Here is a 19,412-nt window from a genome sequence, read left to right as displayed (position 1 = left end):
GTGAGTGAAATTGGAATTTGTGCATATTGCCTAAACAATTAGCTCCAGGTTCTGCCCGAAGAAAATTGTGTGTGGCAAAAAACCTGCGGGTGCAGTATCACCGCTTGAGTTAGAATCCCAGTTTGGGGTAGAAATGTGTTTGCACGCAGTTTGGGATTTGCTGGGCAGTTAAAATGATTCCCCGTGTCTTGTTTTCCAGCTATACTTATGAATACAAAGATAAGCGTGATCTGTACTATACATCCCTCACAAGAATTGTAACAGAGACAATTGATGATTTGAATTTGATATTGAATATTCTATTTTGTTCATAGGTGCCATTGTGTTCTGTTTCTGTTTTTCAGAAAGACTGTTTTAGGTCCAACGTATGGGTCTCCTCTCAGGAAGATGGAAATCCTTCCCCGAAAAGACATTGATGATCCAAGCAAGGCTTATCTGGCTTATATCACAGATGATAAGGTACCAATGTCCTTTTCTCTATTATTTAATATTACTATATGTGGGTAACTTAGGAGATCTGGTTGTCACAGGAAATATGTGTTATTTTGAAATAAGGTTATTTTGTGGCATTTTTTTTTCCTACTCTCTCTTCTTCTTAATATTATTGGAGACATTGATGCTAGCAGGTGAGATGGAGAAACTGCACCAAAAGATGCTGTTGCTTTAAATTTACTTTTTACGGCCAGTCACACTTGTGCATCCCTATGCAGGCCATCTTTAATCTTGTTCTTCAAAAACTCACATGGCTCTCCCACTTCCTTTATCTGCCAAATACTGTTGATTTTCACACTATGCACAACATTTTGAGGATTGGTAAAGGGTCGATCTATACCTGGACAACAACATGGAGAGTCACTGAAAAGAAGCCCAATCTCTATATTTTTCCACTTTTAAAAATAAATACACACAGGAAACACTTTACAAGGTGGTTGGTGTATTCTGACATATGCGTAAACCCCTGTTTATGCATGGGTCAGAATTAAAAGTTGGTAGGTATTTAACTAATCCATTAAATATTATATGTGTTAAATACCTCAACCTTCGTTAAATTTCTGAGGTAAAATTAGCCAACATTGAACAGGGAGTAAGTTACAGTATTTATCGTGTCATAGGTATTTTGGTGCATTAAACACCAAAATCTGCATCTTATTTCTCACCAACTTGTATTAGGTGTCATTTATCGCACTCGATAAGGAATGTAACCTGTGGTATCATTATGTACCAGGTGTGATAAATAGCACCTAAACTCGTAATCAGGGCTATTGTTTCTATATGTATTTATCTGTAAACACTAAGGGGTCCATTACGATGTCGGGCGGTTTGCCTCCGCCAGGCTGGCGGTGGCCACCGCCGGCCTGGCGGAGGCAAACCGCCCGAAATCGCAAGCCCAAATCCCCTCCGCCATATTAGGATGACGGAGGGGAAGGTGGCGGTGCAAAAGACCGCCCGCCTGTTTTACGCCCCGGTCGCCTTGCGGCCGGGGCGGAAAACGAGTAACATGCAGGCGGTGTCTGTCAGACACCGCCCACAATATTACAATGGGCTTTGTTCAATGCCTTTCCGTGGCGGCAATGCCGCCACAGAAAGGCATGTGGTGTTCACTCTGGAGGCCCCCTGTGGGCCCCCAGAGTGAAGGCCAAAGGGGGGTGGCACACGGGGGGTACCTGTGGTACCCCCCTGCCTTTGCATAATCGAAGAGGCAGGCACCGCGCGGTGCCTGCCGCTTCGATTGTGCAAAGGCGTGCTTTTGTTTTTAACATTGTGGCGGGCGGAGCAGTGAGCACCGCCCGCCACAATGTTAATCCTAATGGCAATGTCGGGACCCCCGCCCTTTAGGCGGGTGGTACCGAGTTCCGCCCTCCCGCCATCCTAATGTGCCCCTAAATATCCTTAAATATAAAGCAGTTCTTAAAACAGTTCAAACAGTTCATGAAAGGGGTCTTCAAAGCTTTCCCCAATAAGGTGCTCTTTAGTGCCATGGGAACTGAAAACTGTTTTGAATCAACTTATGCTACCTCCTTTTGTTCCCATCCATTAAGTGCATCAGAAATTCATCTCATAGAAAACGACACCGTTACTTGCTCTCACCTCGGCATGGAGAGTGAGCGAATTGCAGGCATTCGCTATAAAGGAGCCATATCTTTGATTTACCAAAGATAAGGTCATTCTGCCCATTTGTCTGAAATGTATGCCTAATGTTTAAATAAACCTGTTTATCGGTGATCTTTTTTAACTAATCCATCCACATTTACTGAAAGATATTCCCACTCGCTGGATGTTAGCAGGTGTACCAGGTTCTACATGGAAAAAACGAAGGACTTGCGTAAATCAGACGAGCTTCTTGTACCCAGAATGAGGCTACATTGTACTAGATGGTGACAACTGCTGCACTTTATGCTGAAGTGCATTTTAAAGGGCATTTGGAAAAGTAGGCAGACTTTCACCAAGCGCTACTGTCTGAATATGAACGCAGCAGCCAACTCAGCAGTAGGACAAGCAGTTCTATGCGGTCTGTTTTAGTAAAGGTGAGACTGTTTCCTGTTTTATGAAAGGTTTATGTACTGCTTGCTATTATGATTTAAGCATGTGAATCTAGAATGATCCAATACTGGCAAAGAAATGAGTTACTCACCTGTAATTCAGTTCTCCAGTGTTGGTATCATTCATAGATTCACATGCATCAATCTCTCCTCTGCCGGTTACAGGCTCACGTTCCTACATGACCCTTCAAACGTGTGCTATGAGATCTGAGCTAAGAGTTCAGAACTTCCACTTCATTTTCTAAAGAATGGGTTTTTCGAATGAGGTGGATGTGCTACTAATCAAGCACTGTTGTTTGGCCTATGGCCGTTTTAACTCCGTTAACTGCTATTTACCAAGTGATTTCCAGCCTCAGGATAGGGAATGATTCAAGGTTATGAGTCTGTGAAAGATACCATTGCTGGAGAACTGGAATTATTCATGAGTAACTAATTATTTGCAATTGTGGCAGCATTACCAATCCTAGTATCCCCACCTTCGCATTCATTATGAATTGAGCTTCTTAATTCTGATGGGTCTGAAAGATTTTTCCTAGGTGGCCGGTAAGTTTCACATGGGTGGGCCGGTAAGTTTTACTTGGAAATTTGCTGCTGCATCCTTTCATAAAGCAAAAAGTAATACTCTATTTCTAAAAATGAAATGAGATAAAGCAGTTTTATATATAGTGTTATATATTATTCAGTATCTGTTTAATCCTTTAACAACCGATATCAAACCTTTGCATCTGAGTTAGTTGAGGAAGATGTTTTTGAAGAGGAAGGGCTGAAGAAAAAGAAGCTACATACACCTCTTCTTTATCAGACAGAAGAACCACACTGACTCATGTTATTTAATGCAGAAAAACAGTGTGTCACAGACATCCTTTACATATTACACCATCATCCAGTCCTGAACCTCAACGTCAACAGCTTTCTATGGCTGTTTTGTACACACAAGACTTAGGATGCAAAGAAGGGTGGCTAAGGGACCCCAAATTCAAATCTCACTAAATATGTCAAGAGCAACACCTTCCAGGCAGGAATTATTATACATTGAACATTCAAAGCTAACCATCCGAACATAGCAATTGGATGCAATCGAGGATATTCATTTTAATTTAATTGATTTAGATCTCTTACGAGATCAAAACTGCTCATAATTCAATCTCTTTACTTAAATTCTTCTATAAAAAATATTTTAAAAATCTAATGTAGGACATGAATAAGACAAATTTCATAGATTTGTACAATTTATAACAAACAAATTCATTCAGTGGACATTTATAAAAAGCGATCAGGTCGGCGGAGGAGGCGAGGTTACATCTAAAAACAGTAGGTTTTATAAACGATTTCTAGCCTCTACCACCTCCTTATTAGAGCATATCCATAAGATATGTATTAAGTCCTGGGTTCCGTGATTGCATTTGTCGCATACCCCACTATCTTCATCAAGGTTATACAAACTTCTTGTATAAGCCTTTAAAGGAAGTAAATCTAGACGGAGCATGGTAATACATCTTCTGATACTATGTTCCAAAGTAAAACTTACATATTTTTGGGGGATCTTAAACTCAATAGGAAAGGCGATAGGGGCATGGCCAGCATTAATAGAAAGTGGGCGCACACTAGGCGAGCTCCTTGAGCCCAATCCCCCTACCTCCATCATCCGACACAACAATTCGGAGAAAAGGGTAAGGGTTCACATCTACCAACGTCCGGTGGCAACATCCCCACATGCAACGAAATTCCAACCAATCTGGCAGAAGCGGTAGATCGTGACATTTCACGGCCTCTGTCCCAGTGCAGACCGGGCTCTACAGTGTCACTCCACTGGAGGGAAGACGCAGAGGGATGACCCGAGACTTGGAAATTCATGCCTCCTGCGAGTGAGCTTCCCAGGCGGCGACTGCGGCGTGGTTCAGGCTCTCCACCAACTCTCTGAGGTGAGAGTGGTGCAGCCCAACCTGACACGAGGACTGGTGGGTGACCGATGAACCTGTCGCGAAGTGCCGGTGGTGCGCAGGGATGCAGGCGGGATCAAGGTGGGGCAGTGACGCGCTGAAGACCGATGGGCTGGCATTGAGGCAACAGAATTGTTCCATGCCAGCGGGGGGAGAACTAACAAGTGGGGGAGAAACGAACGAGTGGGGGAGCCCCACCTCCCTTTCACCACTGAGGCAGCACGCCTGAAGAGACCTCCCCATGCCTGGGAGTGCTGCTCTAATACCGTCACAGCGCCTCCTCATAGGTGAGCAAAAGTCAATCCCAGACCAGGTTAACAATACGCTACAAGAGGAGGCCACCGCACCTCCTAATTCTCACGAGCACCCACGTCTCTGAGTGCTACATCGGATGCCAAGCAGGGACCGGGAGTGGGGGAACGACCCAGGTGGGGAGAAGCTGATTGGCCACACGGCAACCCCCTGGTAAGGCGGAGCTGACTACCCCGTAGACCGGGCCTCAACCCTGACACCCCAAGGAATGCCTGGTCAGTGGACGCGCCATGTTGACCAGCAAAGTAGGGCGGGACGCACACCAAACTAAGCTGGACAAGTTCACACTACAAAAAGGGCAAGAGGAGGATGCCAGCACGCAAGAGGCAGCAGTTGAGACAGACGAACCAACTTTGAAAGACAGCATGACTTCCATCACCAAAGTTCACCACACTAGAAACCAGCATAGACTCAATAGCTTCCGAAGTCTCACTGGTGAGGGCGGATGCATGCAAACTGATTGACCGAGTCTTAGAAGTTTAAGAAGCAACCCAAACACTGAAAACAGACTCCTCGACCCTCCTACAACAAGTAAAAATCCGGAGTAGCCCGACCAAAACACTGGAAGCTAAACTGGACGAGTACGAAGGGTGATCGAGTATGCATAATTGTTGTTCCCAAGCTCGCCGACGGCCCGGCCACTGATCTTTTTGTGGAAGACCTCATATTGAAACGCCTGCAGGCCTGAGGCTTGTCCAACTATTTTTCAGTTGAAAGGGTGCGCCGAGTACCAGGCAGAAGGCCAAAACCAGGGGCCCCTCCGAGACCTATTCTGGCGAGGATCTTCAATTTTCGAGATCAAGACATTATACCACACAGAGCACACTTGGCCCCTCCGGTCCAAATGGACAACAGAGCCATCTCGTTTTTTCCTGATTTCACTCTAAATGTGCAAAAACAAAGGCGCAACTTTATTGAAGTAAAAAAAAACGCTCAGAGATAAGGACATCAAATAGTCAATGCTGTTTCCTATAAAATTGAGGTTGGAAGCTGAAGGTAAATCCAGTTTTTTCTCCAGCCCCTACGAAATATAGGAGTGGCTAGAGGGCTGGCGTACGGTGGGACACTCTAGCCCGATGGGTAACCAAACCGTCTAGCGAAAATGCTTTCCACCACCGACACTTGCGGCCTGCCCCGTGGGCCCCTCTTACTTTGCGAAAATTATGCCTACACACCAAAACCTAGCGGCTTCTGACGCTAGTCCTCCCTTCATCAGATTGCTGTCCTGGAATGTAAATGGTCTGGGAGATGAGATGAAGAGAGGAACAGTCTTCCAATTTATTAAGTAACACACTCCAAATGTGCTATTCCTGCAGGAGTCCCATCTCATGGGGAATAAAGGCAAGGTGTTAAATAGAAGGGGTTACATGCTAGTGGCCCACGTGGGCTTCACCACAGGTTCCAGAGGGACAGGCATCCTTGTACGTAAGAATTTCCCCTTCATTCCGGGAAGATCCTATCTTGATTCATTGGGAAGAATCGCGGCCATGATAGGCACATCAGAGGGTAGACCACTTTGTGTCTTTTTGGTTTATATTCCACCAACTTTGCAAAAATCTACCCTCCTGGAATTAAGTAAATTAATATTAGATCTGCCCAAGGGAGACTTGATATAAGGGGGAGATCTAAATATGGTGCTGCGCAGTACAAGTGATCGCTAACCCCCGAGACACAAACCTGGTGGCAGTTCCACTCTCGCGGAATACCTGGTGGCAATGGTCCTAGTCGATGTCTGGAGAACTCACAATCCAAATAGGTCACACTTCACATTTCATTCCGGCGCACATAACAGTCAGTCGCGGATATACTGGCTTGGCCAGACCAAATGTCCTCCTTTCATGACGTCAGACTATTAGTGCGGGGAATGTCACACCATTCTCTCCGCGCTGCCAGCTTCACTCGTGCACTCTGGTCTGGCACGCTGGGATCACTCTACACCCTGCTGTTTTAAATTCCCACGCATACGTGAAGACCTAATCTGCACAACCAAATTCTATTTGAATAAAAATGAAGGCTTCGTACGCTCTCTGCAAATGCTATGGGAAGCCCATAAAACAGTCATTAAGGGACAAGCGCTATCCCTGAAAGCTGCGTATAAAAAGGACAAACAGGGAGCAACCATATAACTAGAGAAACAGATCAGTGAATTAGAAACACAACAAACAATTCTTGATTCGTAAGAGATCTCACACACACTAGAACTCAAGCGTCAGGAGTACAAAAACTCTGTGAGTACAAAAACTCTGTGACAGAGAAGGGGAAAAGTAGTCGTCTGGCAACATATCACAGACTATACGAGACAGGAGATAAAGCGGGGAAACTACTGGTGTGGTTGGACGGGAGGGAAAAAGCAGACAGATGGGTGACTTGTCACAGAAACCAGAAGGAGAATATTAAAGACCCACAAGAAATAGCTGAACTATTCGCACAATACTACTCTAGGATATATGCCCCCTTGTCCACATTAACCCTTAGTGACTCCAAAGAGTTGCTCTCGGACATGTGTGTACTGTCGCTGTCACCAGAGGAGGCCGATACACTCAATAGTGAAGTCACTGACGAGGAAATTATAGGCGCAATTAACAAAATTCAATCAGGGAATAGTAGAGGTGATAGATTTATAGTGAGGTGCCTTGTCAAGCTCGAAGCTTAATTGGGGAGTCGTATTTTTGAGAAAGTTCTTCAAGTGTGCTGAAGACCAGGATTGAAGAATGGATTTGGTACATTACAAATATTGTAAAGCGGTCTTAAGATTTGTTCGAAATTTATCATGTTTTTTGCCTGATAAAGGTTTCGTAAGGCTCTTAAGAAGCCTTCTTCTGCATGCAATAGTTTAAAAACCCATCTGATTATGTTGGCTAAAGCTATTGAGAATGCACTTACGATTGCAAATTCTAGGTGAAAGATCTGTACTGGAACAGCTTGACTCAATAACATTTATTTACATAAAAGTTTACCTTCGATGATATTCAGAACGTTCCATCTGACTATGAGAATGTACTCTGTAGCGTAGGTTATGGTTGGTGCATTTTTGCCCTGTATGTGAAATGATACTTGCCCAAGTGTAAAATGTCCTTATGGTGTCAATGTGTGCTACTGCTTTTTGATTCATCAGGTTTAGGTGAGAATGAGCTTCTAGGGTTTGCGAAAAGACTCTCCCGCAATAGGCTTTTTTTTCCACAACAAATTTTATTGATTTTCGATGGCACAGGATGGGCAGAGCCCAAAGTGTACATTTTGATACATATCGGATTACAACCATCAGATTATTTGTACACATCAAACTGGCCTGCAAAACGACAGGCACAATAACAGAAAATTTGACACAGGTTACCACACTGTTCCCCAAGCAACGCAGGATAAGATGAATGCAAATGCATGACAAAGTGCTTCGTCCTAGGCATCCCACTGGTTGGTAACATGTCCAGGTCAGAGACATGGAGGGTCAGTGCGCCCGGGGGGTAGATCTATGTCCCGGTATATTGCCCATTTGGACCAGATCTTTCTGTGTTTCTGCGAGACTACAATGAAGGAATATTAATTAGCCTGAAAGACCACTATCTCTGCCCCCATGCACCTGCCCAGAGCCCTTTTCCATCCCCCCAATGATGGCAAGGAAGATCCCTTGCACTCCCGGACAATGTCTCGCTTATCAAGTGTGAGGTCCAGGAATAAAAGATGTTGTTTATAGCAGTTTCCCCTGATCCTTTCTGTGCTATCGAGCAGGAACAACTTTGGATCAAAGGGAAGGTCCCAGGACAAGACCTGTCCCAGGCACGACGAAATCCTACTCCAGTACGGTTGTAGTGCACTACAGCTCCAGACCATATGGAAGAACGTTCCCTCCACTGCCCCACAAAAGAGGCAGGTAGGGGATTGGATAACCCCCATTCTCCAGAGGCGGGAACAAGTAACGTATACTTGGTGGAGGTATTTAAAGTGATTGAGACTGTAGAGTGCGGAGACAGAAGCGCCGCGAGGGCTAGCAAGAGCCTCAGCCCAACCATCATCTGTCAAGCCAGGCAGGTCTTTCTCCCAAGCCCCCCTAGCTTTGAGCAGTGTAGTTCTAGTGTGCGTGGTCAGCGTTTGGTAGATCTGATGGATCTTGTGGGACCCGAGATCTCCCATTATTTGGCGGCCCTCCAGAGGCTGGAATTCTGGAAGGCTGTCTAACAAACGTATCAGGGGGTTCAAGGCATGTCTCAGCTGGAGGTACTTGTAAAACTGCGACTTATGCAGCTGGAATTCGTTTTGTAGTTGTTATTTATAATGCTATACTGGCTTATAGAGCGCATGGCTGACCCAGCAAAGGGACGTCCCAGCGCTGAAACGATTTGAGAATAGTACCCTGCATGATACCCCCCAAGGTGAAGATTCCCAGGCTGTCCCATTTATGAAAACCCAGAAGAGTAGCCACCGGGCAAAGATATGTACCATGCCACAGCGGGGTCATCTGTGTCAGGTGCCCCCGCCCATGTTTCTACCAGCGGAAGGCATGCAGTCCAGGTTCAACTGGCCATATAAAAGTTTCAAGAGGGGAGTATCCTCCATGACCACATCCTCTAATGCATATGCTGGGTCTGTACGCGAATTGTACCACCACTCGTTGATGACCAGAAGATGGTAGGCAGTGTAATATGCATAGATATCAGCTGCCGCAATCCACCCCGGGACGTCTACAGAGTGTAAGTATTATATAGTGCTACTCGGATGGCGCCACCACCCCACAAGAACTTATTCAGGTTTGCATTGTCTTGAGCAAACCAAGAGAGCGGGATATTATACGGGAAATTTTGCAGCCAGTACAGTATCCTGGGCAGGGAGTTCATCAAATATATATCCGACCGCCAATATAATGACAAAGGCAGATGGGACCAGATGGTGGTCTCTTCTCATATGTCTGCAAGCAACAAATTGATATTGTGTGTCCATGAGAGTCATGGGAAAGGGGAGATGAAAACCCCCAGGTATTTAAAACCGTCTGGTGCATGAGATAGTTGGGCGGCCCAGGTCCCACGTCCCTGGGCCCGCATACAGGAAACAAAATGGATTTCGAGGGATTGGTGTTTAGACCTGAAGTCTCCCCGAACACCCGGAGAATCTGGAGGATACAGGGTCCAGAGAACCAGGGATCAGTCATGAAGAGCAGCACGTCATCCGCGTATAACGCAATTCTGTCGGGACTAGTCCGCGGTCATTCGAACCCCTGAATCAGTGTATTCCATCGGACCCAAGAGGCCAGTTGCTCAATAGCCAGGGCGAGTAACAGCGGGGTTGGGCAGCCCTGCCGAGTACCGCAACGAATAGTAAATGGAGTCAACTTATGCCCAGCTACCCGAACCGAGGCAGACAAATCTGCATATAGTAGCTGGACGTACGCTAAAAAGCGTGGGCCAAGATTTACCGACTTAAATAGTTGAAACAGGTATGTCCAACTAAGGGAGTCTAACACTTTGTTTATGTCTGCCAGGAGGATGGCGGCCGGGCGACCGAATTCAGGGACCTTCATGAAAGTGTTGTGGACACATTGAATATTGTGTCGGATGGACCGACGTGGCATAAATCCGGACTGGTCGGGGTGGACCAGGTCATGGATACACGTGCGGAGGCGGTCGGCGAGGTTCTTGCCTAATTGTTTGGATTCAAAGTTAAGGTGGGAAATTGGGCAATAAGATGAGGGATCTTCCGGGGGCCGACCATGTTTGAGGAAAACAATATTTTTTGGCTTGATGCCAGTCCGGGGGCAAGATATGTTGTTCTAGAGCGCCATGAATTACATTTAGCAAATTGGGACTCAGTGTCGTCATATACAGTAGCAAGAAGCCGCAGGGGGCCAGGCGCCCGGCCTGGAGGTAGGCCAGCAAGAGAGCCACAAAGCTCTTCCACTGTATTTGGGGTCTCTAGTTGGTCTCGAGCCTTATCTGATAAGAATTCCCCTATCAAAGCTCTCGAGATGATCTCTCTCTGCTCGTATAAGGAAGAGTATTAGGCTGCAAATACATTGACCATTGCCTCGGGCGGTGCACAAAGCTCCATCAGCGCCACAAATTACTGATACAGGAAAGGGGGACATCCTGGCCTGGCACAACCAGTGGAGCATTTTGCTAGACCTGTCACCCCATTGATATATCCTATGTTGCAATGCCAGCCAGATCACATGCGCCTCGTCCATAAGGTGCTGATGTTTTATTTGCTGCGTTTGAAGAAGATTGCGCCAAGCCTGTGGGGCAGCCCTGCAGACAATTTGTGCTTCAATGGACCTCTGAAAGTTTTACAATTCCACTATCTGAGCCAGACGCTTACGCTTTTCACCAGCCCGGAAGCTGATGTCAACCCGTGGTAGGTTTAAGCGCCTCCCTAAGGGTGAACTTAGAGGAAACTGAGGCGATGTTGGACTGGAAATACTCCGATATGGTCTGACGGAGCACTTCTTGGTACTTCGGTGCCCACAGATGCCAGGGTGACATATGCCACCCGATAGGGGTCCTCAATGACCCAGTACATAGCTTAAGTAGGACCTGGGAGTGATCGGACATTTCCCCTGGGCAAAATGGAGATTTGTGAAACCCTGTGTATGTAGCTCTGTGGTAGAAAAACCTAGTACAGCCTTGATAGGGTCCCATGTATGGCTGATAGAAATCTAAACCCCAGTTCAGAATGGTGGATGGCCCACCAAGCGTCAACCCATCCCAATGTTGTAGATAGATGGTGCAGTTTGGATGAACCTGTCTGGGGCCCGTTCCCTTCTCCCGTCGGCGGTCCAAAGGGGACATTACGTTGTTCCTGTCGCCCCCCAGCAACACCAGGCCCTCTGGGAGTTCCCTCCCATATCTGTGTGATTGGATCCGTGTAGATATGCCCCAGAGGAGGGGGAACGTAAATGCTCCCTAAGGTTATGCATTCCCTGTGTAATATACCAGAGAAAATAGTGTAGCCCCCAGGTCTAACCACTTGTGAGATAGGATGAAAGGGACCCGGCAGGGGACCAGGACAGCTGTTCCGTGGGAACCTCGTATAAACCCAGAGTGAAACGCAGTGGTTTACCCAAATGGCACAGGGTTTTATTACCCAGGAGATGGGTCTCCTGCAGTAGCAGGATGTTGGCTTCACAGTGTTTGACTTGCCTGAGGACTGCACTTCTCTTGATTTTATTTAGGAGTCCTCTGACATTCCAGGACTCTATGGTCGTCACCAAATTGTGGAGGGAGCATGTATGGTGTTGTCTATCATCAGTGAGGTATTCTGCCTCAGACGCGTTTGTAAGGTAGGGGTATGGCTCCTGTGCATGTGTTAGAACTGCTACAATATGAACTTTGTAGGTCATAACTTTCCCCACCCCAATACTTCCAACAACAAGGAGTATCTATTGCGTAGGTGGAACACCCAGGCCCCAATAGAGGGTCCCGGGGATGCACCACCAATTATATCCAAATTTCTCATGGAACTGAGACATGAATGTTCAAAGGCGTAGTTGTCCAAGTAGGAGGCCCCCAAGCTGTGAATAGTCTCCAAGTGATACTAAAGAGAGCAGAAGAAATCAGGTATTGACTGGGATCACAGGCCAGAGAGGCCGGGACAGGTCGAGAGTCTTATTGTTTGTCATCTTGCGTCTGAGAGTGCCAATTGGCTCTGGATCTATGTCTCCTCTTATAATTGCCTCTCTGCTGCCTGTTTCCCTGTGACCCTTGTGAGGAGTCGGATTCCAGTGGAGGCGGTGTATGGGGTTTAAGTGTGTGGTCTCGTCTGCCCAAGCGAAGACAGCCTCCGGGGGTTCAAAAAAGTAGGATTTGGCAATGTGGGTGACTCTCAATCAAGCTGGATATAGCAATGTATATTGCACATTCAGTTCCCTGAGTCTGCGTTCTGCTGCCGTTAATGATTGGCGTTGCTGCTGCACTAGCCTGGTGTAATCCAGGAATATCAATATGGGCCTGGATTAGATAATTAGCTTGTCTTTGTGGTTTCATGCAAATTGTTGGATGGTGTCTCGGTATGCCTAATTGAGTAGCTTTGCGATTACCTGCCTTGGACGCTCACCAAGTGGGGGCTTCTTAGTCAGGGCCATGTACGCTCTCTCCACAACAAGGCAAGAGGACATGGAATCTGCTGGTAACAGAGCCCTAAGCCAATTAGTCAAAAAACGATCCATTGAGGGGCCTTCACACCCGTCCAGAAATCCCACAAAGCGCAGGTTATTGCGCCAGAACCTGCCCTCAGTATCTTTGACGTGGGACGCTAGTTCCTGTGCCACCATCATGAGTTTGTTTACCTTCTTTTGTAGGGCGGTCACCGTGTCCTCTACAGTGGAAACCCTGGGTCTCCGCCTCAGTAATGCGGTCCATGCAGAAAGGACACTTCAGACTCCACGGCCCCAATCTTCACCTCAAGCGCGTCTCTGGCCTGGGTAATCGCGGCCAGCAGCGCTGCATTGTCTGGTGGCGAGAATCTGGCCTCTCCTCCCACTGCCCCGTTGGATGCAGTGGTTGTTTGGTCCCAGTCTAGGTGAGCTGTCTATTGTATTCTATCTCTGCTATGTACTGTTTTAACGAAAAACTGCTTTTAATTTTGTTTTAACCTGGTGGATCTGAACGGGGCACTCACTTGCTTTTTGCACATTAGGTGATCTTCTCACGTTTTTTCAACTGCCGCCCGTACCGCCGCAGCTGACGTGCCGATTGAACGGTGGGTGTGGCAGTTGCTCCCTGCCGTGCACTACAGGTATTTCCGGGTTTAGTGTTTAAAAACCCAGTCAGAGGCAGGCGCGCCTAAGGCAAGCCCGTCTGTGCCCGTCCGCATCGGGACGCAGGCAGACGCCAGGCTTGCTGCCAGTTTTTCAAAAGACATAGTGCGGTACTCGGTGGATGACCTCCTTGAGATCAGAAAGGGAATTAGTCTGTGTGATTGCCGGCCATGCAGCTAGTATGAGGGCCCTTTCTTTTGAATATAGTGCGGTTATAATTCCTGGCCACTAGTTGTACCTGCCCTGTCCCAAACTAACCACAGGTCCACAGTTAAACTTTTGAGCCTCAACTGTCGCTCATTAGTCAAACACCGCTTGGATGTCTATGACTTGCTTCACACTGACTCCCCAGATGTCCTCCTTTTGACTGAGACGTGGTTTACACAGTGGAAGAACCTTTCCTGGCTAACACTAAACAGAGGCTCCAGGAGGTGGCATTTATTTATTTATAGAGAATTTATAGTGCGCATGGCTGCCTCAGCAACGAAGCGTCCCAGCGCAGACCAGAAACCAGAAGGGAAGAAAACGAGGAGATTCACAGGCCACAAATATTAAATAGAGGGGAACAACCATGTTTTTAAGGATTTCCGGAATGCCAGAAGATTGGGGGTTGCTCGAATGCTAGCTGGAAGAGAGTTCCAAAGTTTGGCTGCTAAAAAACCAAACGAACGGCCCCCAGTCCTTGCTTTCATCACTCGAGGGACACATACCAAACCTTGGTGGGCAGAACGCAGAACACGTCTAGGCAAATACGGCTCCAATAAGCCTGATAGCCCAATAGGGGCATGCTGTCTCAGGATTTTATGGGCAATGCACAGTACCTTAAACTGAATACGAGCTTCGATTGGCAGCCAATGCAATTTCAAGATCACCCGTGCAGCTGATTGAGACGGTGGTAATGCCACTAGCATACGAGCTGCAGCGTTTTGGACCCTCTGAAGGCGTTTGATACTAGCCTTGTTGGCACCCAAATATAGAGCATTGCTATAGTCAAGCCTCGCAAGAATTGAGGCTTGCATGATGGTTTGGCGTAGTCTAGGCGGAAAGAAACCAAGCAAAGGCCTCAAACCTCTCAAGAGCCCAAAACAGACAGCAGCAACAGCTCTTGTCTGCTTATCGAATGTTAATCCGGAATCTAACCAAATACCCAAGTTTTTTACCGACTTCTTTGGTAACGGGGCAGGTTTTAGATGTTCCGCCCACCACTGCTCTGACCAGAGTCCCTGGTCCTTCCTACATAACAAAATCTCGGACTTGCGGTAATATTTAAGTCGAGCTACATATGTTCCTTTCTAAAGGAGCCATTGGAGGTGTGTGAATGCGGATTGTTTCGGATTTTGTTCCATGCCAATTACACTATGACTGGGTTATTATTCTACCGCCCGCCAGGACCGTCTAAGGAGTTTAGAGGTGCTCTTGTTGAAGTTTTAAGCCCCCTAGCGATGAGAGCTGCTAACTTCAGTGTCTTTGGTGACCTGAATTTACATTTGGATAGTTCTCAGGCCGTAGAAATCACCAATTTTCTGGCTGATCTGGCGGCGTGCCAGTTGACCCAATGGGTCCAGGGATCCACGCATTCTGCAGGCCACTTATTAGACCCAGTCTTGTCCAACCAATCCTCCCTCACGGTTCATGCCCCATCACCGGTATGCTGGTCCGATCACTTTTTAGCGTCCGTGACACTAGCAGGCGTCGAGCCGGCTAAGAGGGCTTCCGAAAAGCTCTCTTTCAGGTGTCCGTGGCATAAACTTGATATTACTAATTTTCATGAGCTCCTTTCTACCACCATGCCTAAGCTGCCACTCGACCCTGTGCTAGCTGATGGAGCTTTTTCGGGCTGGATCTCTCATGCTCTGGACTCCCTGGTCCCTGCCAGGTGGTCTATATGTTGTAGCACGAAATCTAGCATATGGTACAATGGCAGTTTGGTTTCCCTGTGGAAAGGCTGTAAAAAGCTGGAACGTGCCTGGAGAAGAGATTATGATCCGATGTTAAAGGGAGGCTACCAATTAGCAATTAAGAAATACTGTAGGGGGAAACCCAAGACCAACTGTGCCTCTTATAGGCCCATTTCTTTATTAAATGCTGAACCCAAAATTCTGGCCACACTTCTCTCTAATAGACTGGTGAAAGTGGTTCAGAAGCTGATTCATCCAGATCAGTCGAGCTTTATTCCCCATAGAAACACGGCCCTAAATCTACGAAGGTTGCATGGCTGTGGGGTGTGGGGGTGTGCGGGCCGGAATAACAGGCGTGGAGGCCGAATGTAGTGTGCTATGGTTAGCAAGGATTTTATTTGTTACAGAGGAAAACAAGTCCTTTGGCACGGTGTCCGGGTACGATGCTTGCTGGCCCTGGTCCGGGTCCTCGAGAGGGGGTCCGAAGAGGGAAACACAGGTAGGTCTTTCTCCGCCGGGCTGGGGATCTCCTTCCTGCTGGCGGGCGTCGGGGGCGTCCCTCGGAGGTAAGTGAGAAAGACACAGGGCAATTAGTTCCAAAGCACACGGAACTGAGACAACCGACACCAGAACCGGGAGTGTATGGAGGGAAATAGACGGTGAGGGAAGACGATAGGGTTGGGTAAGACGGGAAAGGAAAGAGAGGCTTCGGAATAGAGTGGTTGTCGTGAAGGGAGGGGGGGTGGTAAGTATTATACAGTGGAGGGGTGACTATATTACACAGTGTGGGTGCGCGTGATATCTGTACACGATTTACACTATTTACACTAGTTACACAAGGTGGGGGAAACACGGAGAATGATAACAGATTACTCACGTGCCCCGCCGTAACTCTCATCCGAGTTACGGCCGCTTTCCAGCCACCTCCTGAGGATGCCACCAATCCTCGCACCACGATTCTTCCTCTTCTCCGCTCTCTCCTCGCGTCCGCTCTCCTACAACCTCCTCCGCTGGTTCTTCGCGTCTCGCCAACTCCTGCCACGAGTCCACCGCTGGGAACCAATCCACCTCTGTGTGGCCGGTCTTTATACAATCCCCTCGGGTCGCTGAGGAACGGCTTCCGGGGTCAGGCAGGGTCACTTCCGGTCCTCTAGTGGCCGTTGAACTTCCGGGGTCAATCCAGGTCGTTTCCGGTCCGCTGGGCGTCAGTGATGCTGTCGGTACCTGCAGGGAGACAGAGAGAGGTGTAGCCGGTTTGAGCGGCAGGTTAGTGTTGTTGTTGCCCCTATGGGCGTTCGTACGGGGTCGCTGTGACCCGGAGGTAAGCTCTGCCCCTTCACATCCCCTTTCCCTAGGATTGTTTCTTGTAGGGGTCAGGTTTGGTGGGTACCGGGAGAGATAGTCTGCGTTACCCTGTTCCAGCCCTTTCCGATGTAAGGTTCGGAAGCGAAAGGGTTGAAGAGAGAGGAACCACCGGAGTACTCTATCATTATTACCCCGGTTACGCGCCATCCATTCAAGGGGGGCATGATCTGTGTATAGAATGAATTCCCTCCCCTCTAGGTAATACCGGAGGCTTTCGATTGCCCATTTAATGGCGAGGGCTTCTTTTTCTACCACTGAATAATTGGTTTCACGGGGAAACAACTTCCTGCTTAGATATAGAACGGGTTTCTCCGCCCCCGTTTTGTCCTTTTGCGACAGTACTGCCCCCAAACCGTGGTCAGACGCGTCGGTCTGCAATATAAAGGGTTTGGAATAGTCAGGACTCATCAGCACGGGTTCTGAGGTCAGGGAATGTTTGAGACGGTGAAAGGCCTGTAACAACAAGGGGGTGGGTTGTTTGAGGATCTCCTCCGCTTTCGTTGCTTTCTTTAGGAGATCCGTCAAGGGGGCTGCCGTATGGGAGAAGTTAGGTATAAATCTCCTGTAGTACCCCAGCATACCTAGGAACGCTCGGAGATCTTTACGGGTTTGGGGAAAGGGAATGTCCTGGATGGTCTTGACCTTGCTGTCTTGGGGTCGAATATGTCCCTCCCCCAGCAGGTATCCTAGATACTTCACACTTTGGGCAGCTAACGTGGTCTTGGAGGGATTTATGGTGAAGCCAGAGGCACCTAGGGAGGTTACGATTGCTTGTATATGAGACAGATGTTGCTCCCAGGTGTCACTGTAGATGACTATGTCATCCAGGTACGCACCCGAGTAGTGGGAATGGGGCTGTAAAACCTGATTCATGGCCCGTTGAAATGTTGCTGGGGCTCCATGAAGGCCAAAGGGCATAACTTTAAACTGGAACAGTCCCTCTGGGGTGGAGAACGCTGTTTTGTGTCTATCCTCGGCTCTCAAGGGAATCTGCCAGTACCCCTTGCAGAGGTCGAGGGTGCTTATATACTGGGCCCTACCGATGCGTTCTACCATCTCGTCTACCCGAGGTAGGGGATAGGAATCGAAGGTTGAAATTTTGTTTACCTCCCTAAAATCGATACAAAACCTGGTAGAACCATCGGGCTTTGGCACTAGGACTATGGGCGAGTTCCAGTCGCTCCGGGAGGGTTCAATGATGCCCATCTTTAACATTAGACTGGTTTCCTCTTTTATGACTGCTCTTCGAGCTTCTGGGACACGATACGGACGCTGCCTTACTATTTTCCCCGGTTCTGTATGGATGGCATGTTCCACTACTGTAGTGTGTCCTGGGAGGGAGGAAAACACGGTTTGCACTGAGGACAGGGTCTGGCAGAGGTCCCGTTTCTTGCTTTCAGATAGCTCTGCATCAAAGCAGCATTCAAAGGGGAGGGGGCTAACACCAGTCAAGACGGGTCGTGGACCCTCCCACTTCTTTAGGAGGTTGACATGGTATATCTGAGTGGACCCCCTGGTGGCGTCGATTTGAACTTCATATGTCACAGGAGTCACTTGTCTGGTGACGGTGAATGGCCCCTGCCATTGTCCTAGCAACTTATGGTCGGAGGAGGGAAGGAGCAACAGGACCAAGTCTCCGGGAACAAAGGACCGGAATTTGGTTCCTTTGTTGTACTGTTGTTTTTGAGACGTTTGGGCGGCCAGTAGGTTCTGTCTCACAATCTCCCGGATCTCTCCTAAATGGGTCTTCAGGTTGCTGACGTATTCGGGGAGAGGACGGGTTCGATCAGGTTCGGCTTCCCAGGCCTCACGAGCCATGTCCAAAAGAGTTCGGGGGGCGCGACCATAGAGCAGTTCATAGGGCGAATAACCCGTGCTACTTTGTGCCTTGCACCGGATGGCAAAAAGGGCCAAGGGTAACATCTCCTCCCATCTTTTGCTCTCGAGACCCAAAAGTTTTTTCAGGGTTGTCTTGAGCGTGGCATTGTAGCGTTCCACCAAGCCGTCCGTCTGGGGGTGGTATGCGGATGTTCTTATCTGTTTGATCCCCAGTTTGGAACAGACTTGGCGCATGAGGGAGGAGACAAAGGGGGTGCCTTGATCAGTTAAAATTTCACGGGGAAACCCCACCCTGGAAAATATGGCAATCAGCGCTTTGGCTATATTCTGGGTGGTTGGTTGACGGAGAGGTACTGCTTCCGGGAATCGGGTGGCGTAGTCCACTACTACTAAGGCATACCTACAGCCGCTCCTGGAGGGTAACATGGGGCCTATAATGTCCATCCCCACCCTAGTGAAGGGGATATCTATCAAAGGAAGGGGTTGTAAGGGAGCTCTCGGTGGTCGGTACCGGCTGGTTTTCTGGCACACCGGGCACTCCCGACAATAGCGCTTAATCTGTGCGTACACCCCTGGCCAGTAGAACTTCTCCAGGATCGCTTCTCCAGTCTTTTCATCACTGAAATGCCCACCTAGCAGATGACTGTGCGCCAGAAACAAAACTTTCTCACGGAACAACCCCGGGATAACCAGTTGAGTATTGGCCGGGGCTCCTCCTTTGCGATACAAGAGTCCATTCCGTATGAAGAAGTAGGGACCTACGTGTAAGGGGTCTTCA

At 48.1% G+C, this 19,412-nt stretch overlaps 1 protein-coding gene across 1 annotated transcript in view; it reads left to right on the top strand.

Annotated features, from left to right (window-relative positions):
• The window catches only part of CFAP251 (cilia and flagella associated protein 251), a 663,510-nt gene that overhangs the window by 527,731 nt on the left and 116,367 nt on the right, over positions 1-19,412 (top strand). The window contains exon 16 of the mRNA XM_086942981.1: positions 345-459. Coding sequence (XP_086799107.1) covers positions 345-459 — 115 coding nt within the window. The remainder of the gene's footprint in view (positions 1-344; positions 460-19,412) is intronic.

The sequence above is a fragment of the Lissotriton vulgaris genome, chromosome 11, assembly GCF_964263255.1.
Source record: "Lissotriton vulgaris chromosome 11, aLisVul1.2, whole genome shotgun sequence".
Taxonomy (NCBI): Eukaryota; Metazoa; Chordata; class Amphibia; order Caudata; family Salamandridae; genus Lissotriton; species Lissotriton vulgaris.
The sequence above is the reverse complement of the archived record's forward strand: the minus strand, read 5'-3'. Positions and strand labels throughout refer to the sequence as shown.